The 27,369-nt window shown below is 41.4% G+C and overlaps 1 protein-coding gene across 1 annotated transcript in view; it reads left to right on the top strand.

Moving 5' to 3' along the window:
- The window catches only part of LOC126247839 (actin-related protein 1), a 65,074-nt gene that overhangs the window by 24,741 nt on the left and 12,964 nt on the right, over window positions 1-27,369 (top strand). The window contains exon 5 of the mRNA XM_049948514.1: window positions 10,702-10,845. Coding sequence (XP_049804471.1) covers window positions 10,702-10,845 — 144 coding nt within the window. The remainder of the gene's footprint in view (window positions 1-10,701; window positions 10,846-27,369) is intronic.

Raw genomic sequence — 27,369 nt, 5'->3', positions numbered from 1 at the left:
CTGAGGTCATAGTGTGAAACATAAAACATTACGCTGATTTACAAAATCAGACTCCACATGGAAAATATGTGTGTGTAACAAAAATTGGAAAAAATAACACATTGTCACAGGACATGTACATCATAAGGAAACAGTGGTTGTGGGAAAGCAAGGAGGAGGATAATAATAATAATATAATAATAATAAGCAGCAGCTTTGACAGGAAATGTAACGGAAGGTGACAGGCAGTTTTGTTAATGGCATTGAAAATGGTTAACCAGTAATAATGTTGCTTTTCTAATTAGAGAAAAAGAAAGAAGAAAAGAAAATTGTAAGACCATTAAAGTGAGTAAGTTTCTCAGTAACGGAATATTGTATCCTAAGTAAAACAAATCTACAGGGACAAAGTGTAATTTGAATATGTATACCAGTGACTGAAGTGAGTGAAAATGAAATGGAACTCTGGTTTGAAACTTTGAGAACACAACATGAAAAAATTACCTTCTTGGAAAAACGGGTAGCAAAAACAAAATAAAATAACTTCTCAACTGCATGGCTGTTTGGCGAATTTCATTCTTACAAAATGTTAAAAATTCCAGGAAAAAAGTTGTGACAAAAGCAATGTAAGTACAAAGATTTGGTGATAGGTCAAGTGTGATATTTTGTGAATATTTACAAGTCCCTATCTCTCTCCCTCTCCCCCTCCCTCTCCCTCCCTCCCTCCATCCCTCACACACACACACACACGGCTTTGATAGTGACTATCAGTTCACGGGCACGCAAACCACATACAAACTGATTTATGCAGATACTCTAGGAATGCAGCAGATGTAAAAAGAAGATAACTTTTGTAGAGATTTAGAACTGAAGTATTCGAATTCGCTTGCCATCTGGGTTGGAGAACGGTAGTAGTCACACACCAACCCCAACATAGTGTTTGCAGTGTCCCAGTTTTGGTGCTAATAAACCTACTAGATGTTTTGCCAGTCTGTAGGTGGTCAGGCTGATTGCACCAACAATGGGCCTAACAAGAGATGGTCCATTCCGACATGTCAAAACCCAGCCTAAAATTTTTCGTGCAGGAAGAATACACCGAAAGAAGTGCACTGTCATAATTTTAGCTGTTAAGATGCGCTGTAAGGTGGTGTTTTTAGTTGGTCATTTTTGCGCTAGGTTCTATAGCCCTACCTGTCTAGTGTGTGATTCAGCGAATAAACAGAAGCAGTCGTGACAAGAGGACAAAGCACGATGGGATGCAGTGCAATGGAATGCAATGCAAAGTCCGAAGTGCACACATGTGAATTGTAAGCACTTAAACCATACCAAGACTGCCTCAAATCATTAATTTTTTGAATAACTTGCAGTTCGTATTGACAACTAAGCTATTGCAAAAGTAATTGTTGAACAGTTGGCTAGTAGAGGAGAGAAAATTGAGGCAGTGTTTGATGTCATATTACAGAGGAATTCTGTTGGTCGATACTTTAATTTGTTGACATGAAATATTTTGTAGATGTTTATTTATTAGGCTTTCAGCATGTTTACCTTGCAATTGGCTTCGCCATTTAGTTAATTTTCAATTACTGTAGCAAAGTTCTTGTAATTTTTCAATAACACGTATTTCACTAACAATGTAACAGGTCTATGTAAGCATTTAGTTGTTATTAAAATGCGGAGTGTCTGTTGGATGACAGAAACAAACATTTTCCATGCGCAAGGCTCACCTGATAAATTAAGAACTAATGCATTCAGGTGCTTCACACTACTAGTTTTGTTTAGACAGAACTGGAATGGAGTAAAAAACGGTTTTGGCTGCTGTTCTGCAAATTGGTGGCGTGTTCCAGGCACTCTTCATCAAATTTGTAAAGTATGTTGATGCAAACTGACGATACAGAAATTACTGAAGTTTAACGATACTGTCTGCTGATAATTCTGAAACAACAAAGTGCTGTCGGAGACACAGGTGTCAGTGTGTTCACGCCAAGAGTCCAACAAAAGTAATGAATTATTTCTGCGGATGGTAAGAAGTTTTTAGTGTAACATTGAAAAGTATTCTGTCCCATTTTTGCAGATTTTGTTGTTTTGATTACAAGACTTTTGCAAGTAAATACACTGTTTTTTAAATTTTTGGTCCTGATGTACCTTGATTTTCTGGAGACCAGAGATAAAGCTGCAGAAACAGTAATCCACTGATACGTATCACTGACATTGTTGTATATGAATATGTCGTAGCATGCGCTGTCTGCTACAGCTGCAGCAGGGGTGTACATTTCTCCAGCCACCTAGCGAGCTTCGAATTTGTCAAATTTAATCAATTTTTTTTTTTTTTTAAATACTTGCAGTTTGTACTTCCTATGCCATGACGAATATTATGAAATGAAATGACAGGTGGCACAGCGATGGATCACCACTGTTTCCAGCAGTCGCGAATTTCTTCACAGAGCACTTTCATGAACCAGACTCTGAACTTTATTGGTGCCATGTTTGTTTTGCTCTCTAAGGCCATTGAATGATGCTCCTGATATGGCCTCACAGTGAAAATGCACTGCAGCTCTTCATCGGTCACACATATGGTTGCCCATCTCAAAAGTAAATTTACTATCAAGATGAAGAAGGCTGGCAAGCCACCACACTTGAATTTTTTTAGTTCAGCGGAAGACAGAAGGCGGAGTTGGTCATTCAGTGTACAGTAAACCAACACATACTGATCAATACTTGATACTGATCGATACTTGAACAACGCCGATAGTTTTCATCATCTTGTACACAAGAAAGCAGTCCTGAACAGCAGGGCAAAGGTTATTTCTGATGACAATCACTTAGTGAATTTTGCAGCATTCAAGACATGTGTTAAGAGAGAATAGTTAAAGCAAGAGAGACACTGCAAACACTTCCAGGTTCCACCAACAAAGGATGCGCTGTGAATCAGCAGAAGAAGCCGTTTGCTTCCCTGCCACATTGTGGGGCGATGAGCAGTAAGTTAGGATATGTGCTGCCTAGACATGGCCTGGGACCAGCATCGCCCTCTTAGACGACATAGCTTTTTGTGTGCCTGGAGTGTATAGTGTTCCTTGCGAATGTGGCGCCATCTGTATGGGTCTAAAAATTTGCACAGTTGTGGAGGACTATTCCTGAGCACAAGCGTCATATTAAACAATAGGAAGCAGAAGGTACACTTGAAATAAATGAAAGTGAGCTTGACAGGTCAGCTATAGCTGAACATTGCCTGAAAAACAGACACAAAATACTGTTCGAAAAGATGAGACTCTTGGCTCTTGTCAACATATTGGGATTCCGTTCTAAACTCGCGTTTCATGCACATGTCACTACAGCCGTTTCTGATTTGTGCCAGATGCTACAATTGTGCCTATATATGTGGAAAGCTGTGCCAGCCCTGGAAATCAGTGCTTTTTACTCCTGATGACAATGGCAGAGACAACCATCGAAACCTTGAGTATTTTATCCAAATTGATGCGACATGAAAACGGAGATTTTATGTGGACATGCCACTGCAAAAGACTCGGAGGACACAGGGCATAGAGGGTTTTGCAAAAGTCCCAAAGTTTGGGAGAGACTATGGGAACATTCACTGATGATAAAAACTGCTACATATTTACAAGTGGCTAAGTATCTAAAATCTTATATGCTTGTCAGTACCATTGTACACTACTGGCCATTACAATTGCTACACCATGAAGATGACGTGCTACAGACTCGAAATTTAACCGACAGGAAGAAGATGCTGTGATATGCAAATGATTAGCTTTTCATAGCGTTCACACAAGGTTGGCGCCAGTGGCGACAACTACAACGTGCTGACATGAGGAAAGTTTTCAACTGATTTCTCATACGCAAACAGCAGTTGACCGGCGTTGCCTGGTGAAACATTGTTGTGATGCCTCGTATAAGGAGGAGAAATGCGTACCATCACATTTCCGACTTTGATAAAGGTCGGATTGTAGCCTATTGCGATTGCGGTTTATCGTATCGCGACATTGCTGCTCGCGTTGGTCGATATCAAATGACTGTTAGCAGAATATGGAATCGGTGGGTTCAGGAGGGTAAAACAGAACGCCATATTGGATCCCAACGGCCTCGTCTCATTAGCAGTCGAGGTGACAGGCATCTTATCCGCATGGCTGTAACGGATCGTGCAGCCACGTCTCGATCCCCGAGTCAACAGATGGGGACATTTGCAAGACAACAACCATCTGCACGAACAGTTCGACAACGTTTTCAGCAGCATGGACTATCAGCTCGGAAACCATGGCTGCGGTTACCCTTGACACTGCATCACAGACAGGAGTGCCTGCGATGGTGTACTCAGCGACGAACCTGGCTGCATGAATGGCAAAACGTCAATTTTTTTTGGGATGAATCCAGGTTCTGTTTACAGCATCATGATGGTCGCATGCGTGTTTGGCGACATCACGGTGAACGCACATTGGAAGTGTGTATTAATCATCGCCAGGCATGATGGTTTGGGGTGCCATTGGTTACATGTCTCGGTCACCTTTTGTTCACATTGACGGCACTTTGAACAGTGGACATTACATTTCAAATGTGTTACGACCCGTGGCTCTACCCTTCATTCGATCCCTGTGAAACCCTACATTTAAGCAGGATAATGCACGACTGCATGTTGCAGGTCCTGTACGGGCCTTTCTGGATACAGAAAATGTTCGACTGCTGCCCTGGCCAGCACATTCTCCATATCTCTCACCAATTGAAAATGTCTGGTTAATGGTGGCTGAGCAACTGGCTCGTCACAATACGCCAGTCACTACTCTTGATGAACTGTGGTATCGTGTTGAAGGTGCATGGGCAGCTGTACCTGTACACGCCATCCAAGCTCTGTTTGACTCAATGCCCAGGCGTATCAAGGCCGTTATTACGGCCAGAGGTGGTTCTGGGTACTGATTTCTGAGGATCTATGCACCCAAATTGCATGAAAATGTAATCACATGTCAGTTCTAGTATAATATATTTGTCCAATGAATACCCGTTTATCATCTGCATTTCTTCTTGGTGTAGCAATTTTAATGGCCAGTAGCGTAGATAAAGTACATAAAACTAAATTCTGGTTGAGGGTTGTGCATGCAAAATCTAATGAATGAGGATCCTGCCGAGCAGAAGAATGGAGGTTTTGTTCTAAAGGCAGACATAACGCGAAAGGTGGATGACAACCTCTAAAAGAGCATTACGTTTGTTTTGGCACCTTTGCTCTAATTTTGCAAAGGCTGCATTTATCCTCATTCAGATTATGGTTGCATGATCTATGAATCAGTGTGGCAGTCATATTTTAAAACTCTTAATGGAGTACACGACAAGGATATTGAATTGGACAAGCACCATTAGCATATTATGTGCTGAGGCACAATAACCTCCATGATGTGATGTGTTTCGAAATGTTCTTTGTGGATAACTAAGTATAAAAGCTTTGGTCATTAAGTTGCTAATTTTTCGTTTAATCATTCATATTTAGTATTTTATCCCTCTTCAGCAACTGTTTTTCTATTTGTTGAAATAATCAGTAACCAGTTGCACAAAAGAAATTTATATCCTTTATTCATTTATAGAAATACAGTTGCTGAAGGTGGATAAAATGCTAATCTTACCGTCTAGCCAGACACAAAGAACCATCTACTTGTACAAGAAAAACAAACTGAAGAATCGTGAGATCTACAACCACATTAATTTTAATAAGGAAGGAACTACCAATAAACCTTCTGAAGAGGGGCACTAGCTGTCTGAAACCAGTAAAGGAAATAAAATTTCTTTTGTGCAACTGTTTGCTGATTATTTTAAAAAATGATTCATATCAATGAAATTTTAGGACGATTGTATTGAAATTCCTCAAGTGTGGAAGCCATTTGGAATAGGGGCACATTATGAATCTTCTTGAAGTAGACATGGGGTTGCACTGATATGGGGTTTGTGCAACTCCCACTGTTAGTATTAGTGAGGTCCAGAATAATTTTAAACTTGACAGAGTACTACAAATTGTCTACTCAAGAATGCATTTTTCCTCCAGTGAGCTTACTAACAGGCCTAAGCAGGAGGAAACTCTTGGCTGTTCATTTGTTTTCTCTAAGCATATTTGATGCTGAGCTGTATGCATTTCTGAGGACCATGGAGCCGATGAAATGGGATCACGGCCTGAATTCCTTTTCTTTTCCAATTTCTGTAGTGCTCTGCAGTTGATACAGTACAGACTGTTCCAGCTCACATGTCCTCCCGTGAGCAGACAGTGCACAGAAATTATTAGAAATAGGTATGAAACGGCTATTGCTGAAATTAAAACATACATTGGTGACCACTATTTTTGGCTTTGAGTCAACAAGACCACTGACAGTTGTGGCATATTTATAGCTAATGTCATGGTAGGGAAATTAGATTCCACAACAGCAAGAAAACTTCATTTTTTCTGTGTAAAGAGCTGGAAAAGACAAGTCACTGGACTGTAGTCTGCACTGTCAGGGATTCCCTATGCATCCAATTGTAGTAAACTACCAGTTACTACAACTACCACCCACAGTCAGGCCTCCAATGCTAGAATAGTGCTCACCAACATTCAAGCGGCGTGCCTCAAGGCTACTTGGTCACTGACTGCCGTCACCAGGTCTACTGTGCATGCGCAGCACTACACCAGTGACACATTGCATGGGTAGTGCTTTTTAAGGGCATGCACACAGACCTCTGGTCCCTGTGACCAGGAGAAGATAAAGATAAAAAAATTTTGGTGTTGACGACAAGACTATGTTGCCTATATGTTCACAGTGGGAGCAACACTGAAAGAATCTGTCCTTATATAATCTGTTACACCTGCCTTGCCCATGGCCGACACCATGTAGCAGAGGAAGTCAGAATAATTTTCCTGGGGTTAACAGTATTATTTCCTCTATTAAGAAAACACTTCTCAAAGCTCCTAGCCATTTAAAAAAATAGTTCCAAACATTCTTCTCCCACCTGAACCCAGACTTACACTTTTGGGCACATGGCTGTTGGCAGTTTCATAATTTCCTTTTGAGGGCGTTGCTGCAGTGTATATGCAACACAGTGCGACTCTGATTTAGTTGTGTAAGCATCGACATGTAGGAAGAGACTAGTATGGCATTTGTGTCTTTCCGAAATGTGTATGGTTAATGCCAAAACATGAACTATGGCGACATTATTACCAAATGCTTCCAAACAGGACTAACATGATGTTATTATTTTCTTGGTTTCCGAAGGACAAACACCGGTAGACATCCATTGGAGAATGAAGGATGTGTATGGGGCAACATGTCTGCTGAAAACCATGGTTGTGAAATGGGCCAAGTTCCATGCTGGTTGTGATTTGACTCAAGATGCCGTTCGATCTGGGAGGCCAGCCTCTTCCGTTACAGACCAATTCTATTGGGAGACACTTGATCACGTGCTGTATAGTCCTGATCATTCCCCATGCGAATATTACATCTTCATTCCATTAAATAAGGCCATGGATGCACTAAGATTCCTGTTAGATAAGGATATACAGCAGACAGTTGTGGACTTCTTCACGCAGTGTGACACGATGTTTTACCAAACGTGTATCTTCAATCTGGTGCGTTGGTGGGATGATTGCTTCAGTACTTACAGTGGTTTTGTCTGAGTGGCATACCAACTTTGGACTGTGCGGCCTTCGATTGGAAACTTTTTGATCGCTCCCTTATATTATGCCAAAGACGACCAGAAAGTTAAAGAGGTAGTAGCCACATTCGGCTGTAGTGAATCAATGTTCACTGAAGAAACCATTGATGATCATTAAAAACAACAAGAATGTTGCATCCTTGACATTTTTAAGAATTTATTTCCAACATCTAACTGTTGCAATACAATGTCTAAAGTCCACATCTTTGCCCCAAAAGATGCTGTAGACATGATCTCTGAGGTGCAGATATCAGGAGAATACCTGGCTCATTGGGTATAGCATGTCACCAAATTAAGGAATATTCTTCTGAAGCGCCCCAAATACGAAGAAAACGTCCTCCATTATTGAGGGGGAGAAGTTTTGAAGGTAGATTGTATTGAGAGCCACAAGCAGTTGTGTTGATGAAATATGCTCCTCGTGTGCTGTAGAGAGATATTTCTGTGTGCAAAAGTGTGCTGATAGCCCAATAAAAAAAAGTTGCAATTTAAAAATATAGAAATGTTTTTAAATGTGTACTGCAACACCAAAATGCAATATAAAATTACTTTTAGTTGTCATGCTAGGCCACAGACAGTGGTGATACATACACATATACAGACCTCAAGTGTATGTTTTCATCTTAGTGACAAATGAAAATAATTTTTCAGTGAAAGAATTTTCATTAAAATATTAAAAAAAGTGAAAATAATTGTAGCATGATTAAAATACCTCAATTATTATTGCATTTTTTATTATTTTATTTTATTTTTTTGGGCCATATAAGAAATAGTGAATTGTTCATTTTCTACAAAGAAGTAGGATAACTGTGTCATAATTATAATAAAATTTTCTATGTCAATATTAAAGTTCATTACATTTTTTATTAAAAGATTCCAAAAAGGTTAAAATAGTGGGTTTGAACTTATCCCAAGGAAGTACAGGGCCCTAGTAATAACACGAGTAATTTATTTTAGATTAAACAAACTGGAAATAGTTCGTGTACAGTTGTACTTGTCTTGCTGGATAGATGAATAGGCGGTGTTCTGTACATTACAAGTTAGTTAAGCCTAATCCCCTCCCCACCCGACTTTCTTCTGTGCTTCAAAAACTTGTTCCTGGAGTGAAGTTCTTATCCAATTGCAGTATGTATACTATCTCATGAAGTCTACACTATTGCTACAACTAATTAAAAGTTTTGAGAGACTGATAAGCCTTGGTTATGTGAAATTTCATATTACTCCAGCTTTGTATGTTGCACTAGTACCAGATCTGGCACTTGTCTCATTTATTTACAAATTTTCTCGTATGTAAATAAATCCATGATTTTGAGTGGGTAAATGCAGTGCAGACTACCAATCCAAAGATTTTGCGATTCAGTCTTCAGAAGGCCCTAAGATTCTTTTCTATCTATTTATCATTTCATTCACCTCTGACAGTGATTTGTAAATGGAAAAAAATGCCAAGCTTTACTGTGGTTTGGAGTTCATGAGAACTTTTAAGTTCACACTATAGTTATCTGATTTGTTCAGGTTGAAAACTCAGATACAACCATGCGTAATTAAGCAATTCAGTGTGTAAACTGACATTTGGATTGAGGGCAGCTTCATTTATGAAAACTTACACTAACATAATAGTGGTTTGGACTGCTTTACGTGTATTACGTATCATTAGTCTAGTGCTAGTTCAAATCCGATGGAGGTACTGAAGTGTCCACTCATCGTATTTGGGTAAGAAATAATTGGTATAATATAACAAATAATTCTCTATCCACTGGAGGGAGCAATATTGGCTTGCGGGGACGAACATATCCCCCCCCCCCCCCGCCACACACACACACACACACACACACACACACACACACACACTACTCCTATTCTCTTCCTTCACCTGCATTTAACTTCCATACAAGATGGCACTGCAGAGCCCTGGAAAAGAGTTTCTAACACTTAACTTTATATTTGATATTTTCTTGCTATTGTCAGCCTGAATTTTGTATCCTCTCTACTTTGGCCATTGTTACTTATTTTGCTACCCAAATAACAAAATTTGTCCAATGTTTTTAGTCTCTCATTTCCTAATCATTTCCCTGAGTCTGATTTAATTAGACTTCACTCCATTACTCTACGAGGTGCATTCAAGTTCTAAGGCCTCCGATTTTTTTTCTCCGGACTGGAAAGAGATAGAAACATGCGCATTGTTTTAAAATGAGGCCGCGTTCATTGTCAATACGTCCCAGAGATGGCAGCACTGTACGGCAGATGGAATTTTACCGCCAGCGGCGAGAATGAGAACTGTTTTAAATACTTAAAATGGTGACGTTTTCCTTACTTGAACAGCGTGCAATCATTCATTTTCTGAATTGACGTGGTGTGAAACCAATTGAAATTCATCGACAGTTGAAGGAGACATGTGGTGATGGAGTTATGGATGTGTCGAAAGTGCGTTCGTGGGTGCGACAGTTTAATGAAGGCAGAACATCGTGTGACAACAAACCGAAACAACCTCGGGCTCGCACAAGCCGGTCTGACGACATGATCGAGAAAGTGGAGAGAATTGTTTTGGGGGATCGCCGAATGGCTGTTGAACAGATAGCCTCCAGAGTTGGCATTTCTGTGGGTTCTGTGAATGACGACCTGAAAATGCGAAAAGTGTCATCCAGGTGGGTGCCACGAATGCTGACGGACGACCACATGGCTGCCCGTGTGGCATGTTGCCAAGCAATGTTGACGCGCAACGACAGCATGAATGGGACTTTCTTTTCGTCGGTTGTGACAATGGATGAGACGTAGATGCCATTTTTCAATCCAGAAACAAAATGCTATAAACACAGCTTTTTTTTTTTTTTTTTTTTCAACTTTACTTCTAAGGTAATTCGAAAGGTTAGGAAGACTTAATTGTTCATCTTTATGTATATTAGCAGCAACCTATGATCGCTTCCTGCTATGCTTTCCTTCCTTCATCCCTATCCATCTGTAGTCCCATTTATTGCTCACCTCTTATTGTGTTGTAAGAGGTCTATTTCTGATGTTATGTAATAGTCATCCATGTTTACTGCCTTTTTTTTATTCTCACAGGTATGCAACAGGACGCACAACAGGTGTTGTTTTGGATGCAGGAGATGGCGTTACTCATGCAGTACCTATATATGAGGGATTTGCCATGCCTCATAGCATAATGAGGGTAGATATAGCTGGAAGAGATGTAACTAGGTACCTGAGGTATGTCACGCTACTTTCTTTTAATTCTGTCTCTGACAACTTGTCTAGTCTCAAAACGTTGATTAATGCATGATTCATTTTGTCCATGAAGAATCGTAATGGGTCATACTAGTTTCACAGAAATACCTATTAAGTGATTCATGTACAAGCATGTTTTAGAAATAAATTTGACAATAGAATATAATTACATTTGTCTTTGCGTCATATGTGATAATTACTTATAGTGTAAGATACAAGGGTGGTTTGAAAAGTTCTCAGAACGGAATAGAAAAAATTACTTACATCACTGAAACTATTCTATTTTTGAATGTAGTCTCCTCGTACATAAATGCATTTTGCCCTATCTCGAAAATGAGTTTCCTCCAAGCCTGCAAAATAATTGTCAACTCTATCAGTTCTTCGTTTGAAGTGAATTTTCATCCAACAAGAAAAATTTTCAGTTTTGGGAAGAGGTGGAAGTCTGACATAGCCATATCAGGTGAATAAGGTGGATGTGACAACAGTTCATACCTTAGTTCGTGTAATTTTGCCATGGTGATGGCACATGTGTGCGGTTGCGCATTGTCTTGATGGAAAAGGACTATCTTACTTGCTAAATCTGGCCTTTTTTCACATGTCTATTGTTGCAATTTGTCCAGGAGGTTAGGATAGTATTCTCCAGTAATTGTTTGCCCAGTAGGGAGATAATCTACAAACAGAATCCCCTTCTCATCCCAGAACACTGATGCCATGACCTTTCCCGCCAAAGGAATTGTCTTTGCTTTCTTTGGTGGCGGAGAATCAGCATGTTTCCACTGCTTTGACTGTTGTTTTGTCTCTGGGGTGTAGTGGTGCACTCAAGTTTCATCTCTGGTCACAAACCAGCACGAAAAATCTTGTTCGTTTCTCCTATAGCGGGCCAAACATTGTTCTGATATGTCCATTCTCACGCATTTTTGATCCAGCGTCAAGAGTCGCGGCACCCATCTTGCAGATAATTTTTTCATTTCTAATTCTTCAGTTACAATGTGATACACCCTTTCAGATGACATCTGGCAAGCGTGAGCAATTTCATGTACTTTCAATCGGCAATCCTCTGTGACCATTTTGTGCACTTTTGCAGTGATTTCTGGATTAGTGACACATGTTGGCCAACCACTGCGCGGATCATCATCTAAGCTCTCCCGACCAAATTTAAATTCATTTGTCCATTTGGCAACAGTTGAATATGAAGGAGCAGTCCCCCATTGTATTCTGGAAATTGACATGTCCTTTGTTTTCATACCTTTATTTACGAGGTACTTAATCACCGCTCGAATCTCGATTTTTTCCAACTTTGCAAATCACTACGCGGGAACAACAGAGCCATGTCACAGCCTCAGCTCTCTTCCAAGAGCACTGACGTGGCACGTGTATACAGGCAACAGTCCAATGAATATTGCGTGAACAACTTGTTGCGCTAACACTGACCTCTCGTGGTGATTCCGAGAACTTTTCAAAACACCCTCACAGTTTGTGAGTAAAACATGAAAAAGTGGGTTTTCATCAGAAAGTAAGTTTGGTATTTGATTATCTGTTTTTAGACACCTGATTTACTCCTTTTGTCAGCTTGTATCAAATTATGTGACTGCTAATGAAAGTTATTTACATATGTGTTTACAATATTTCTGAAGATTCCTTTTACATTCATACTGAGGACACCACATACAAGAGATGTGCTGTAACTATTGCATGATAAAATATCTGTAGAAGTGTCACTGTGGACATGCCACCAGCCCAAGGTTTTCTTTCTTCCCCTTTAATAGTGGGAAAGATTAAATTTGTTTATTGCTTTAGTAGTGTACAATACTTATGAGGATTGATTGATTTACGCAGGAAGAGAAAACAACAGTGGTCTTAGTAGACAGTTGACTGTACTAGAACTGGGTTTATTGTGCTGTTTCTCTCTCTGGAAGTCTAGTAAATCCAGCCAGTACCTTTAAAGAGTAGTAAGAGGCATATTATTACTTCTTTAGTGGATATAATTTCTTTTAGAATTACTGACCTTATTATCCTGTCTTTCTGCCTCTCAGCTCTTCACATCAAAAGATTAAATATGGTGTGGTTTCATCCCCATCACCACATAGTCTGCACTTAGGGACTCTGTTGTCTACACCCAGTGTGTGTGGGGGTTTCTTAAAGTTCCTACGGCCCCTCATCAGTCCTATCATGAGTTTAATCTCTCTTCTATTCTAACCCAAGTTTACAGAACTTCCCCTGAAACATGGCTTTGACAACATTACCTCGCCATGTTTCTGTTTTTGGATCTTAGTTCAATATTCTGTTTCTTGCATCCTAATCCAGCTAAGTAGTGTCGTTCTTGCCATTCCCTTAAGGGTGGACACTTGCGAAGTTGCAATAATTTGGGGAAAGGGGGGGGGGGGGGGTGAACCTTAAAAAGTCCGAAGTTTTCAAGGCAATGTAAATAAATTTGGTACAGTTGTTATGGATAGACACATACATTTTCATGCTTATTGAATTATAAATTTGAAATTATAAACAATTAAAATTTATTTCAGAAAGATGGGTGCAAGTATTAATTTTTTGAAAAATCTGTCTGAACAAATTTAATGTACTTTTGGATAAAGTTTGATATACAATTATTACAGAGATCTGTAGAACGGAATATTACATCATCTTTTGCTAGATTTTACAGCTAATGGCCGCCCTCCCCTGACCCCCTTAAAAAAAAAAAGGAAGAAGATGTCTTCTGGCTCTTCTCTTGCACAAATTTCGTGTTATTGCATTAATGAAAATTCCTTCCACAGAATGTTTCACTATGATATTGACTAATTGCATGCCAAATTTATGTACTATAATGCCAGTGGTTTGTGATGAAAAGGTACATAAAGTTGCCAAATGTAAGTTAAGGGAAACCTGAATCAAAGATCTGGCAGTGGTTTGTATTAGGCCTTATCTCTATGAACTAGTGCAAGTCATATGCATTTTCCTCTTCGTCCTCAAGCAGTCTTTTCTTTGTTGTCGTGTTATGCTAACCAGAATTTCAAATTGAGTAACATCTGCATCAATTCTCCTGTTATTGGTTTCCTTCAATATCTACAGTGTGAAAACTCCTGGATCAGATAGATGTTAGCCTCCTGAGAGGCTGTAGTGTGCAAAGATTAGCACAGTTAAAAATTAAACAAGCATCAAACGCTACAACTTATTCAGCAGTTTTGTAAACAAATGTTGTCTTGGAGCTTGACTTACCTGTCAGAGAGTTGTAACTTTCATTGGTATTTCGAGTTCTGGATCTGCTAAACACCGAAATATTCCTCACATTGTGACTGCATAAAACTGGAAGGAAACACTGCAGGAATAAATAATATGACAATACACTGAACAACAAAGGGGCTTGGCCCCAAGAAAGCTTTTTTTTTTTTTTTAATTATTATTTTTATCATGATTAAGGGGTGGAACTGGAATGTAATGCAGTGAAGCCCTATTTTATGTTTTTGTATGGTCCAAATGTAAAAAACACAAAACTGAAGAAAATGCAGAATCGAGGAAAACATTGAAACCCCCAAAATACGAACAAAAATATATGCAATTGGCATAAATGATTAAAAATTGTAATCCTCTCCAATGCATTGTATAAAATCTGTATAAGTGAAGGAAATTAAATGTATTGTACAATAATTTGTAGTAACGAATTTCATCAGTTCTTAAAAAAATCACAGATGTGTAACAGCATGTAAAAACTCATCAAAAAATTGAAAATGGTATCTGGGTACAAGGTATTTGCCCTATTTTCCGACAAGCTATGACCATAAATTATAAGTTAAAACATGCTTTTTTGAGAAACCTTTCCTTTGCGTTCATCCAGAAAAAAGCAAAAAGTGGTGAACATGGTGAGTGGCATAAGAATGTAACATGGGGGTGTTTTCCTTCTGTAGCTAGTGACAGTGCAGCATATTCTGGTGACATAAGCGCATTGACCTCTAGTGTATTGCTTGTAAACTTTACCTTATTGTTGTGCTGAGCAGTCGAAGTGAAGCATTTTGCAGCATTGCCAACGCGTTTTTTGCACTTGGAACATGTCACTTGCTGTGTTGTAAATGAGCAATTTTCATGAAAGCGCTTGTATATACAAACATTTTCCTTCACATGTGGTGCTTATTTATACCAATGAAATATGAAATAAAGCTAAGCCTGCTGTGATTTCAGTGCTTCTCTGTCCCAGCAATCCATTACATTTATAACAATCTGTCTGCCATCACAATGTATTAAATAGCATTGTGGACTGCAACAAAGACAAGCAAGCCATCGCACAACATATTCATTGAATACGTTTTATTGAGTGTGATGCCGCAAATAGCAAATGGAGTAGCCTACGTTGGCCACAGTCGGTAGAAGTATGATACGTTCCAGATTCTGTCGACAGGCTTACAACAGAACTACTGTAAGTAAAGTTAATTCACGGTAGTGGAGGGCGTACTAGATTTAACTATATACATTAAACCTAAATGGAAGCCACAATCACTAAACTCCCCAGAGGGCTCGCCGCTCTTTGCTGGGTTCATGCTAGGCTACCTCAGGGCGCCAGCCTTTGCAGCATCTTTTCCCTTCCGTCTGCATGTCTACCCTCTTGCTGTTCTTTTTTATCCTCTCTTGGGGAATATGTCTGGACTGTTTCTGGAAATATATTCTGCATTTTTGGTAGTCAATATCAGGACACCTTTGGCTCCTTTTTTTTTCATTCTTTGTTCATCTTCTCCTATCCTTCTTCCGCTTCAGCGTTTGAGGTTCTTCCTCCCTGTGTGCTCCTGAAGGTCAGCCCACATGTCTGATAAGTGAGAAGTGACTGGGTAATGCGAAATTCCCAGCCCCAGGTCAACAGGTAGGGTTCACACGTACCCCCTCGTACAGGCCAGGTCCAGGGAGGGGTGATTGCTGTAGCTGCTAACTTCACAAATTACCAATTGGTCCCTCTGTCAGGTGTTCAGGAGGTGTGACCTGAGGTGTGAACAATCACCTAAGGTGGGTGCGCCACCTTCTCAAGGGGTCACCCAGTTGGAAGGAGCAAGCCATCAGAGATGCTGGCAATCGTGGGGGATTTTCTCACAGTGAACCAGTCGTCTTCACAGTCAACAGCTACAAAATGTAATTGGAATGAGGCTAACGATTCAAAGACCCTCCCAGCTGCACCAAGATTCCTTGCGGTTTCACATACTGAAGACGGTCGATTCATCGCTACGGTAAATCTGTTTATTATTCAGAAAGGTGTTGATGCAATTACTTGCCCTGTGAAATTCTGCTCTCGTTTAGACAATAGCACTTTGTTTTTGGAGACTACTTCTGATACTCAAGCACAACAACTGCTTGCAGCTTCGCTCCTCTGTGACTATCCTGTACATGTTGAGGCCCATCGAATGCTGAATTCTTCCAGTGGTGTTATTGACACTAGGCTGCTTGATGGTCTGACAAAGGCAGAAATCCAAATGTACCTCTCTGATCAGGGTGTCATTGTCGTACATCGAGTGATGAAAAAAGTAGATTCCTCCTTAGTTCCCACACGCTACTCTCTTTCTCACTTTTGATAGAGTGGTTCTTCCATCAAAGATCAAAGCAGGTTATGAAGTTATCACAGTCAGACCATATATTCCGAACCTGATGGGACTACTATCAGTGTCATCATTACAACCACACTCGAGAGTCCTGCCAACACCCAGCCAAATGTGTAAACTGTGGTAGTGATGCTCACGAAGGTGAGGGCGATTGTCCGCCGCCTTTTCCCTGCTGCATCAACTGCAATGGAGGCCATGCCACCACCTCCCACGATTGTCCCATGTATCTCGATGAGCGAGCTGTCCAAGGGATCCAAGTGAAAGAAAAAGTGCCTTACCCGGTTGCTTGCAATTTGTTGGATGGTCGGGAACCCTTGCGTTCTACCATCTGGCACCTGCAGTGCTCTTCTTGCTACCTCTCGCTCCATGAATGACTTGACTATGCAGACATATGACAACAGATTTAGAACCACTGTTGTGAAATTGCACAGCATCATAGTAGCATCCCTGTCTCCACTTCCAGCTGTGCAACACGCTACCAAACTTTCGCCTCAGGGGCGAAGTCACCAGCCACACAATTGGCAGGCAAGAAAGGACAGAAGGCATACTCCCATGAAGATTTCCTATGTCCCTCCAGCCAACAAACATCTGTGTCTTCTTCTGCTGACCGGAAAGGTTCGAAGAAGTCAAACAAAGGCAAATGGGCTTCTCCTTCGTTGACTCAAAGATCCTCTTCGACGGTGTTGTTATGTGATACCCTCGCCCGTCCAACCTCTGTATCGCCAGTGCACACCACCTACCATTTTTCTGCCCTGGACTCTGCAGGCCAACAGATGAGGAATACCGATGCTCCTGTAATCCTCATGGAGCAGGATCCTCCTGTCTCTGTGCCCTGTAGCAGCGAGTCTTTGAAGACTAGCCTCCAAGGTCATGATTCTCCTCCAATGGAATGATCACAGCCTTCGATCCAACAAAGAGAATTTACGGCTCATCCTAGAATCACAGCGTCCACTTGTTCTCTGCCTTCAGGAAACAAAATTGCATCCTCACGACCACATTGAGCTCTTGCAGTTCTTCCCGGTATGTTTTAACCTTCCTCCTGAGATTAGCATTCCATCTCATGGGGGAGTCATGCTGCTCATATGGGATGACATTCATAGTCAACCCAGCCCCCTGACTACCTGCCTTCAAGCTGTTGCAATTTGCCTTTTCCTTCCTCACTTGACCGTTTCCCTTTGTACCATTTACATCCCTCTGCCATTCAGTGTCACCAGGGCAGACTTCCTCCAACTTATTGAGCAGCTACCTCACCCCTTTCTGCCACTTGGTGACTTTAATGCACACCATCCCCTTTGGGGTTCTCCCAGGACATGTCCAAGAGGTGCCCTCTTGGCTGACTTTTTCAATCAACCTCTTCTGCTTTAACACAGGAGCACCCATGTTCCTTTCAGACTCCTCACATACCTATTCCCATTTGGACCTATCCTGCACTGCCCAGCTTTCTCATCGTTTCAAGTGGTCAGTTCTCTCTGACACATACTTGAGCGACCATTTCCTGTGTGCTGTCTCTGTGCTGACTCCTACCCCACCTACGTGCACACCAAAACGGCGGCTAGCTCAGGCTAACTGGAGGTTTTATTCCTCACTGGCGACCTTTGACGAACAACATTTCACCAGTTGTGATGACCGGGTGGAATACCTTACAAACGTTATCCTTACCACCGCAGAATGTTCCATTCTTCGCACTTCCTCTTTACCACACTGTGTCCCAGTCCCTTGGTGGACTGAGGCATGCCACGACACAATTTGTTTGTGGAGACTTGCAATTTTTAACCATCTCTTACAATGGCAAACTGCATGCATTATAAACAGATGTGTGCACAATGTCATCGCTTTCTTCGGGATAGCAAAAAAGCTAGCTGGATTTCACTCACTAGTTCTTCCAGCAGTTCTGTTCCCTCTTCCTTCTTCCTGCAGTGCCATTCCCTCTTCCATCATGTGGGCCAACATCTCACAGCTCTCTGGGACCAAGATGCATTCCCCAATTTCCTGCCTGACAGTAGCAGATGATGTCATTGTAGAACCTATTGCTATCTCCTGCAGAGATTTCAAGCTCCTCCGTATCACCCTGCCTTCCTCCATCAGAAACGAGTGGAGGCAGCTCAGGCGATACCCTTCTCTTCTCAGAATCATGAGTGCTACAATGCCCTCTTTACTGTGAAGGAGCTGGATCATGCACTCACTTCCCCCAATCCTCTGCCCCAGGGCCAGACATTGTTCACATTGAGATGTTGCAGCATCTTTCTCTTGCGGGCAAGCACTTTCTGCTTAATACATACAACCGCACCTGGGCAGAGGGTACGCTTCCCAAGTGCTGGAATAAAGCCACTGTCATACATATACCTAAGTGTGATAAGGACAAACACCTTCCTTCTAGCTACTGCCCCATTTCTCTCACCAGCTTTGTTTGCGAGGTGATGGAACGTATGATTTATGCCCGGCTGGTATGGTGGTTCGAGTCTCGCAGTTTACTAACCATTGCACAATGTGGGTTTTGAGCACGCCGTTCTGCAGTTGACCATCTTGTCACTTTTTTCACCCATGTCATGAATGTTTTTCTGCAGAAATCCCAGCTGTGGCTGTGTTTTTCAGTTTGGAGAAAGCCTATTACACCTGCTGGAGGACTGGTACCCTCCGTAGTCTGTTTGCATGGTTCTTCTGTGGCTACCTGGTCTGTTTCCTTCAGAAATTTTTAAAAGACTGAGTTTTCAAGGTATGTTTGGGTTCTGCCTTGTCAGACACCTTTACCCAGGAAAACCGTGTGCCTCAGAGTTCTGTCGTGGTCATCGTCCTCTTCGTTATCACCATTAACCCTATAATGGCCTGTCTCCCACCTGCCATCTCTGGCTCCCTTTCCGTTGATGATTTTGCCGTCTGTTGCAGTTCTCCACATACTTGTCTCATTGAGCAGCATCTTAAGCGATGTCTCAATCGTCTTTACTCACGGAGCATCAACAATGGCTTTTGTTTTTCCACTGACAAAACTGTTTGTATGAATTTCTGACAGCGCCGTTGGTTTGAGCCTGTTGCTCTTCGTTAATTGAAACAACAAAATTCCTGGGGCTCATGTTCGATGGAAACTTTATTGGTCCTCCCACATGTCTTACCTGGCAACACGCTGTATGTGGTCCCTCAGTGTCCTACGTGTCCGCATTGGTACTTCACGGGCAGTGGATCGTGCTGCCCCCCTCTGTTTGTACCGATCCCTTGTCCGTTCGAAACTAGACTATGGGTGTTTCATGTATGCATCTGCATGTCATCCCTCTTACGCTGTCTCAATACTGTCCACTGTCGTGGCATACATTTGGTCAGTGGCGCCTTCTACACTAGCCCAGTCAAGAGCCTGTATGCAGAAGCTGCCAAACTACTGCTGTCCTACCGCCATAATTTCCTTCTCAGCAGATAAGCGTGCCATTTGTCTGCCATGCGTGGCCACCCTTCCTATGCTTCCTCATTCAATGACTCCTTTGATTGCCAGTATGGGACGCGTCCCTCTTCTCTTTTACCTCCCGGAGTTCGCTTTCGGCTCTTGCTCCAGCAGCTTAATGTCACGCTGTCTGCAACTTTCCCTCCATTACCTTGGCTTTGTGCAGTGGCCATGTTCAACCTAGGCCCTCATTTTCTTCATAAGGACACTTCTCCAGCCTCGCTCTATCACCTTCAGTTTCACGACCTTCGCATGGAACTTCGCAATAGTACCTTTGTGTACACTGATGGCTCTTGTACTGACCGTGATGTAGGGTATGCCTTTATCATTGGCGCCGGTGGTTTTCAGTATCAGCTTTCAGAACATTCCTCAATATTTACAGCAGAGCTCTTTGCCCTGTATCAGGCCATGCAATACATCCGGCAACACAGGCTTTTCGATTGTGTCATCTGCTCAGACTCTCTCAGCACCCTCCAAAGCCTCTGTGTGCTGGACACCATCTATCTATTAGTGCAACGGGGCCAGGAAAGCTGTAACTTGCTCACTCTTGATGGAGCCACTGTGATGTATATGTGGTTTCCTAGTCACATTTGTCTGACAGGAAACGAGGCTGCTGACACTGCTGCCACAGTTGCAGTCCTTGTACCTCAGCCTGCCAGTCCTTACATTCCCTTTGAACATCTCTGTGTTGCTGTCTGTCAGCAGGTGGTGTCACTTTGGCATCACCACTGGTACTCCCTTCACGGGAACAAGCTCTAGGTCATTAAGCCTCTCCCACCGGCTTCAGCCCTCTTGCCACGAGATCATTTTGACTAGGTTTGTATTGGGCACTGTCTTTTTAGCCATCGCCATTTGTTAAGTGGTGATACACCACCACTTTGTCCACATTATGCCCAACTTGTGACTGTCCACAATTTTCTGACAGAATGGCCTTTTTTTTTAACTGCTTACGTTCCCATTTGTGTTTGCCGTCTGAGTTATTGGCCCTTTAAGCGAACGACACCAGGGCTGTCGACAGTGTTTTACCTTTTATCCATTGTAGAAATATGGCAAAGGCCATTTAATTTTTAGTTCTGGCATTTTTTACAGACCTTTCTGCACATCCCTGTTTTTAACTGTCTTCTCTTTTGTTGATTGGGATTGACGTGTAGTCATTTCTGACTCCTCTCTTTGTCTTCTTGTTCTAGAGTTTTGACGTGGGCATGTCTGACCCTAGTTGTTTTTGCGCCCCAAAACAAAATGAAACAAAACAAAACAGTCACTAAATTTGCTTTACACAAGACACATCAGTCATACTTTGGAACAAGCCACCAAGTAAGCTTGCTGTTTATCACTCTATATGCTTGAAGCCACTGCATTATCGTGAGGTCACCATGCTACACAGCTATTGGCTGCAGGGGGAAAACAAACATCCAAGATGTCGTAATCCGGCAGTTTTCATCGTATTTTACAGCAGTTTTCAGTTTATTTCATCATATAGGCTATAAATATTTGCTATATTCGAGGTGAACATAAAATGAAAGAATCCTCAGAACTGCAAGTTTTGTAGTAAAGTTCGTGGCAGTAGTGTGTTGATAAATGGCTCAGTTACCTTGTACATAGTTACCAAAAGTAATAGTCTGATAGTATTTTCAATCTCGTATCTTACTAGTGGCAAAAGCCACCTTTTTTCCTAATAGCCTTCTATATGACGTAAAATTTTGAAATTTCTTTGTTGTTTGTCTATGGATTTGGTCACGTCAGTTGACGTTATGAGTGAGTGTTTGTAAAATTGCTAGCTAGGAGAAGAAGAATGAAATTCTAGCACTTACTTAGATATAGCTTCCGTGCCTGTTTATACTTTATGATCCATTACTTTAGGATGGGGTGAGATCTGGGTCCATCATTCCAACCCCGAGACAAAACATCACAGCATGATAAATGCAGTGAAGTACTGTAAAGACATGAGGAAAAGTTTTCTTTCTTCATGACAATACTCGGCCTCATACAGCTTGAATGACCCAGGTGGAGCTTGGAAGATTCAACTGGGAAGTGTTGCCACCACCTCTTTATCCACCAGATCTTGCCCTCAAGTGATCTTTATATGCTCCCTCAAACTGGAGGTCATCTTGGAGATAAACATTTCTGCACTGATGATGAAGTCACATCAAGAGTGAACAACTGGTTACGGGCAAGGGACCTGACCTGGTTCAATACTGGTTTGGAAAAATGTGTTGTGTTACTAAAAATGCTTGGAAAAACATGATGACTATGTAGAAAAGTAACAGAAGAATTGTACAACGCCAATAGAATTATTTCACCATGATAAATTGTATAAAAATTTTTTTTTAGCTAATATGGAAGAAGAACCATGGACCTTGCCGTTGGTGGGGAGGCTTGCGTTCCTCAGCGATACAGATAGCCGTACCGTAGGTGCAACCACAACGGAGGGGTATCTGTTGAGAGGCCAGACAAACGTGTGGTTTCTGAAGAGGGGCAGCAGCCATTCCAGTGGTTGCTGGGGCAACAGTCTGGATGATTGACTGATCTGGCCTTGTAACACTAACCAAAATGGCCTTGCTGTGCTGGTACTGCGAACGGCTGAAAGCAAGGGGAAACTACAGCCGTAATTTTTCCCGAGGGCATGCAGCTTTACTGTATGGTTAAATGATGATGGCGTCCTCTTGGATAAAATATTCCGGAGGTAAAATAGTCCCCCATTCGGATCTCTGGGTGGGGACTACTCAGGAGGACGTTGTTATAAGGAGAAAGAAAACTGGCGTTCTACGGATCGGAGCGTGGAATGTCAGATCCCTTAATCGGGCAGGTAGGTTAGAAAATTTTAAAAGAGAAATGGATAGGTTAAAGTTAGATATAGTGGGAATTAGTGAAGTTCGGTGGCAGGAGGAACAAGACTTCTGGTCAGGTGACTACAGGGTTATAAATACAAAGTCAAATAGGGGTAATACAGGAGTCGGTTTAATAATGAATAGAAAAATGGGAGTGCGGGTAAGCTACTACAAACAGCATAGTGAACGCATTATTGTGGCCAAGATAGACATGAAGCCCACGCCTACTACAGTAGTACAAGATTATATGCCAACTAGCTCTGCAGATGATGAAGAAATTGAAGAAATGTATGATGAAATAAAAGAAATTATTCAGATAGTGAAGAGAGACTAAAATTTAATAGTCATGGGTAGCTTTGAGAGATGAAGTAGTGAAGGCAGTAGGTAAAAAGACGAGGGCTAGTAGAAATCCTTGGGTGACAGAAGAAATAATGAATTTAATCAATCAAAGGAGAAAATATAAAAATGCAGTAAATGAAGCAGGCAAAAAGGAATACAAGCGTCTCAAAAATGAGATCGACAGGAAGTGCAAAAAGGCTAAGCAAGGATGGCTAGAGGACAAATGTAAGGATGTAGAGGCTTACCTCACTAGGGGTAAGATAGATACTGCCTACAGGAAAATTAAAGAGACCGTTGGAGAAAAGAGAACCACTTGTATGAATATCAAGAGCTCAGATGGAAACCCAGTTCTAAGCAAAGAAGGGAAAGCAGAAAGGTGGAAGGAGTATATAGAGGGTCTATACAAGGGCGATTTACTTGAAGACAATATGGAAAGCAGAAAGGTGGAAGGAGTATATAGAGGGTCTATACAAGGGCGATGTACTTGAAGACAATATTATGGAAATGGAAGAGGATGTAGAGGAAGATGAAATGGGAGATACGATACTGCGTGAAGAGTTTGACAGAGCACTGAAAGACCTGAGTCGAAACAAGGCCCCGGGAGTAGACAACATTCCATTAGAACTACTGACAGCCTTGGGAGAGCCAGTCCTGACAAAACTCTACCATCTGGTGAGCAAGATGTATGAGACAGGCGAAATACCCTCAGACTTCAAGAAGAATATAATTATTCCAATCCCAAAGAAAGCAGGTGCTGACAGATGTGAAAATTACCGGACTATCAGTTTAATAAGTCACGGATGCAAAATACTGACGCGAATTCTTTACAGGCGAATGGAAAAACTGGTAGAAGCCGACCTTGGGGAAGATCAGTTTGGATTCCGTAGAAATATTGGATCACGTGAGGCAATACTGACTCTACGACTTATATTAGAAGCTAGATTAAAGAAAGGCAAACCTACATTTCTAGCATTTGTAGACTTAGAGAAAGCTTTTGACAATGTTGACTGGAATACTCTTTCAAATTCTGAAGGTGGCAAGGGTAAAATACAGGGAGCGAAAGGCTATTTACAATTTGTACAGAAACCAGATGGCAGTTATAAGAGTCGAAGGACATGAAAGGGAAGCAGCGGTTGGGAATGGAGTGAGACAGGGTGGTAGCCTGTCCCCGATGTTATTCAATCAGTATATTGAGCACGCAGTAAAGGAAACAAAAGAAAAATTCGGAATAGGTATTAAAATCCACGGAGAAGAAATAAAAACTTTGAGGTTCGCCGATGACATTGTAATTCTGTCAGAGACAGCAAAGGACTTGGAAGAGCAGTTGAATGGAATGGACAGTGTCTTGAAAGGAGGATATAAGATGAACATCAACAAAAGCAAAACGAGGATAATGGAATGTAGTCGAATTAAGTCGGGTGACGCTGAGGGAATTAGATTAGGAAATGAGACACTTAAAGTAGTAAAGGAGTTTTGCTATTTGGGGAGCAAAATAACTGATGATGGTCGAAGTAGAGAGGATACAAAATGTAGACTGGCAATGGCAAGGAAGGCGTTTCTAAAGTCGAGAAATTTATTAACATCGAGTATAGATTTAAGTGTCAGGAAGTAGTTTCTGAAAGTATTTGTATGGAGCGTAGCCATGTATGGAAGTGAAACATGGACGATAACTAGTTTGGACAAGAAGAGAATAGAAGCTTTCAAAATGTGGTGCTACAGAAGAATGCTGAAGGTTATATGGGTAGATCACATAACTAATGAGGAGGTATTGAATAGGGTAGGGGAGAAGAGAAGTTTGTGGCACAACTTGACTAGAAGAAGGGATCGATTGGTAGGACATGTTCTGAGGCGTCAAGGGATCACCAATTTAGTATTGGAGGGCAGAGTGGAGGGTAAAAATCATAGAGGGAGACCAAGAGATGAATACACTAAACAGATTCAGAAGGATGTAGGTTGCAGCAGGTACTGGGAGATGAAGAAGCTTGCACAGGATAGAGTAGCATGGAGAGCTGCATCAAACCAGTCTCAGAACTGAAGACCACAACAACAACAACAACAACAACAACATGGAAACTTATGTATGGGAACCCCCCTTGTAGTTGACATTTTTTGCCTGTTTATATTCTTAATCACACATATTGAAAAGTTGTTGATGTAAAGTTATGATCTGTGTTGCTCTTCCTGTGGCCCCCCCTTTCCCACCTCACACACACACACTTCTGTCATCTCTTGCAGTGTATGCCACTGGACTTGATCGAGCATCGCCATAACGCTGTCATGCCAAGTAAACGATCCTGTGACAAAACGTGCCACTGTTTGCCGAATCTCATCTATCTGATTTATTGATCTTGCTTGGTAAAAGTCTTAGGTAGAGCGACAATAACCAAGAATCTATTGACCAAGTGTCTTGTAACCTACTTCATTTGTGGATGTATTACATTTGCGTAAGTATTGTGCAATTAATAACAGTCTGACATCTGTTTATCCAACTATTTGTTTTGTGTGGTCACTCCACTTTCTTTACGTATTTATGCACAATATGTTACATTTACTTACACCTGCCCAGGTAGCTGTGCATGTTAAAGCACTGCTTCCAGAACAGGGAGGTGCACCAGCCCTGGATCAATTCCAGCCAGCAGATTAACGACAAGGATTATTTTGCTGGCCAGCCTGGGTGTGGTTTTTAGGTGGTTTCCCAAATCCCTGTAGTACAATACCAGACTGTTACCCCCATTTGACCTCAGTTACATGATTCTCAAGCATATAGGGAACATTTGCTCACTTTCACATGAATAACATGACATGCAGTTAGTTGGGCTACGCATACTCCATCCCAGGGGGTGTGACAGGGAGGGCACCATCCCATGGGGTAATGAGGTGTGACAGGGAGGGCACCCGGCTGTGCCATAAATTAACCATACTAAATCTGTTAATAACCATAGCGACCCTATGACGATGCGGGACAAAGGCACAAGAAAAGCAAGAAGCCCAACTGCCAGTCCTTAAACCAATTGTTGATCTTCACAGGTCTTCCTGCATTTTGCAACAGTCTTTTGGTGTTGCAACCGTCCTGATAGACAACAGCATCATCCTTGAATAGCATCATGAGACCTCCAACATTATTCACAGGATCGTTAATATAAATGACAAATAGTGGTGGCCGTATAACACTACCTTCAGGTACACCCGAAATTACCTTCAAATTTGTTGGTTTAGTTGTATTGAGAATGTATTGTTCAGTTCTGTCTGCAAGGAAGTCTTGTATCCAATGAAAGATCTGGTCCGGTAATCGGTAAGCTTTTATTTTGTTCACTAAATGACAGTGCAGAACTGCACACATGCTTTGTGCATGGTAGCCTGGATCTCATGATGGAGAACAACAACTGAGTTTCACAAGATATGTGTCTGCAGAATTCTTGTTCATTTTTGTAGAGGAGATTTTCATTCTCCATGAACATCGTAATATGTGAGTATAAAACATGTTCCATAATTCTGCAACACATTGACGTCAGTCATATAGGCGTGTAGTTATGCGCATCTGTCTGCTGAGCGGTTTTCAAAATGAGAATGACCTGCATTTTTCCCATCTCTAGGTACTCTTCATTGCTCCAGTGACCTACAATAAAATACTGCTAGAAGTTATTTAACCTAATCTTAGAACCTTACAGGTATTCTCACCTGGTCGAGTTGCTTTTCCACTGTTAAGCTGTTCACCTGGTTTTATATTCCACAATCGTTTATCTCAATATCTGCCATTTAAGTATTCATGCAGTGATTGAAAGGAGGAACCATGATACAATACAGGAATGATCTCTTCACGTATTTATGCAGATCAAAATCATGTATTTAGTCGCTCGGTGACCATACTGGCACCGAAACAGAAGTTTTGAGGGGCAAAATAACTGATGATGGTTGAAGTAGAGAGGATATAAAATGTAGACTGGCAATGGCAAGGAAAGCGTTTCTGAAGAAGAGAAATTTGTTAACATTGAGTGTAGATTTAAGTGTCAGAAAGTGTTTTCTGAAAGTATTTGTATGGAGTGTAGCCATGTATGGAAGTGAAACATGGATGATAACTAGTTTAGACAAGAAGAGAATAGAAGCTTTCGAAATGTGGTGCTACAGAAGAATACTGAATTAGGTGGGTAGATCACGTAACTAATGAGGAGGCACTGAATAGAATTGGAGAGAAGAGGAATTTGTGGCACAACTTGACTAGAAGAAGGGATCAGTTGGTAGGACATGTTCTGAGGCATCAAAGGATCACCAGCTAGTATTAGTGTGGAGGGTAAAAATCGTAGAGGGAGACCATGAGATGAATTCACTAAGCAGATTCAGAAGGATG

Source organism: Schistocerca nitens, chromosome 1, assembly GCF_023898315.1.
Source record: "Schistocerca nitens isolate TAMUIC-IGC-003100 chromosome 1, iqSchNite1.1, whole genome shotgun sequence".
NCBI lineage: Eukaryota > Metazoa > Arthropoda > Insecta > Orthoptera > Acrididae > Schistocerca > Schistocerca nitens.
Note: the sequence above shows the minus strand (reverse complement) of the source record. Positions and strands in the feature narration are given on the sequence as shown.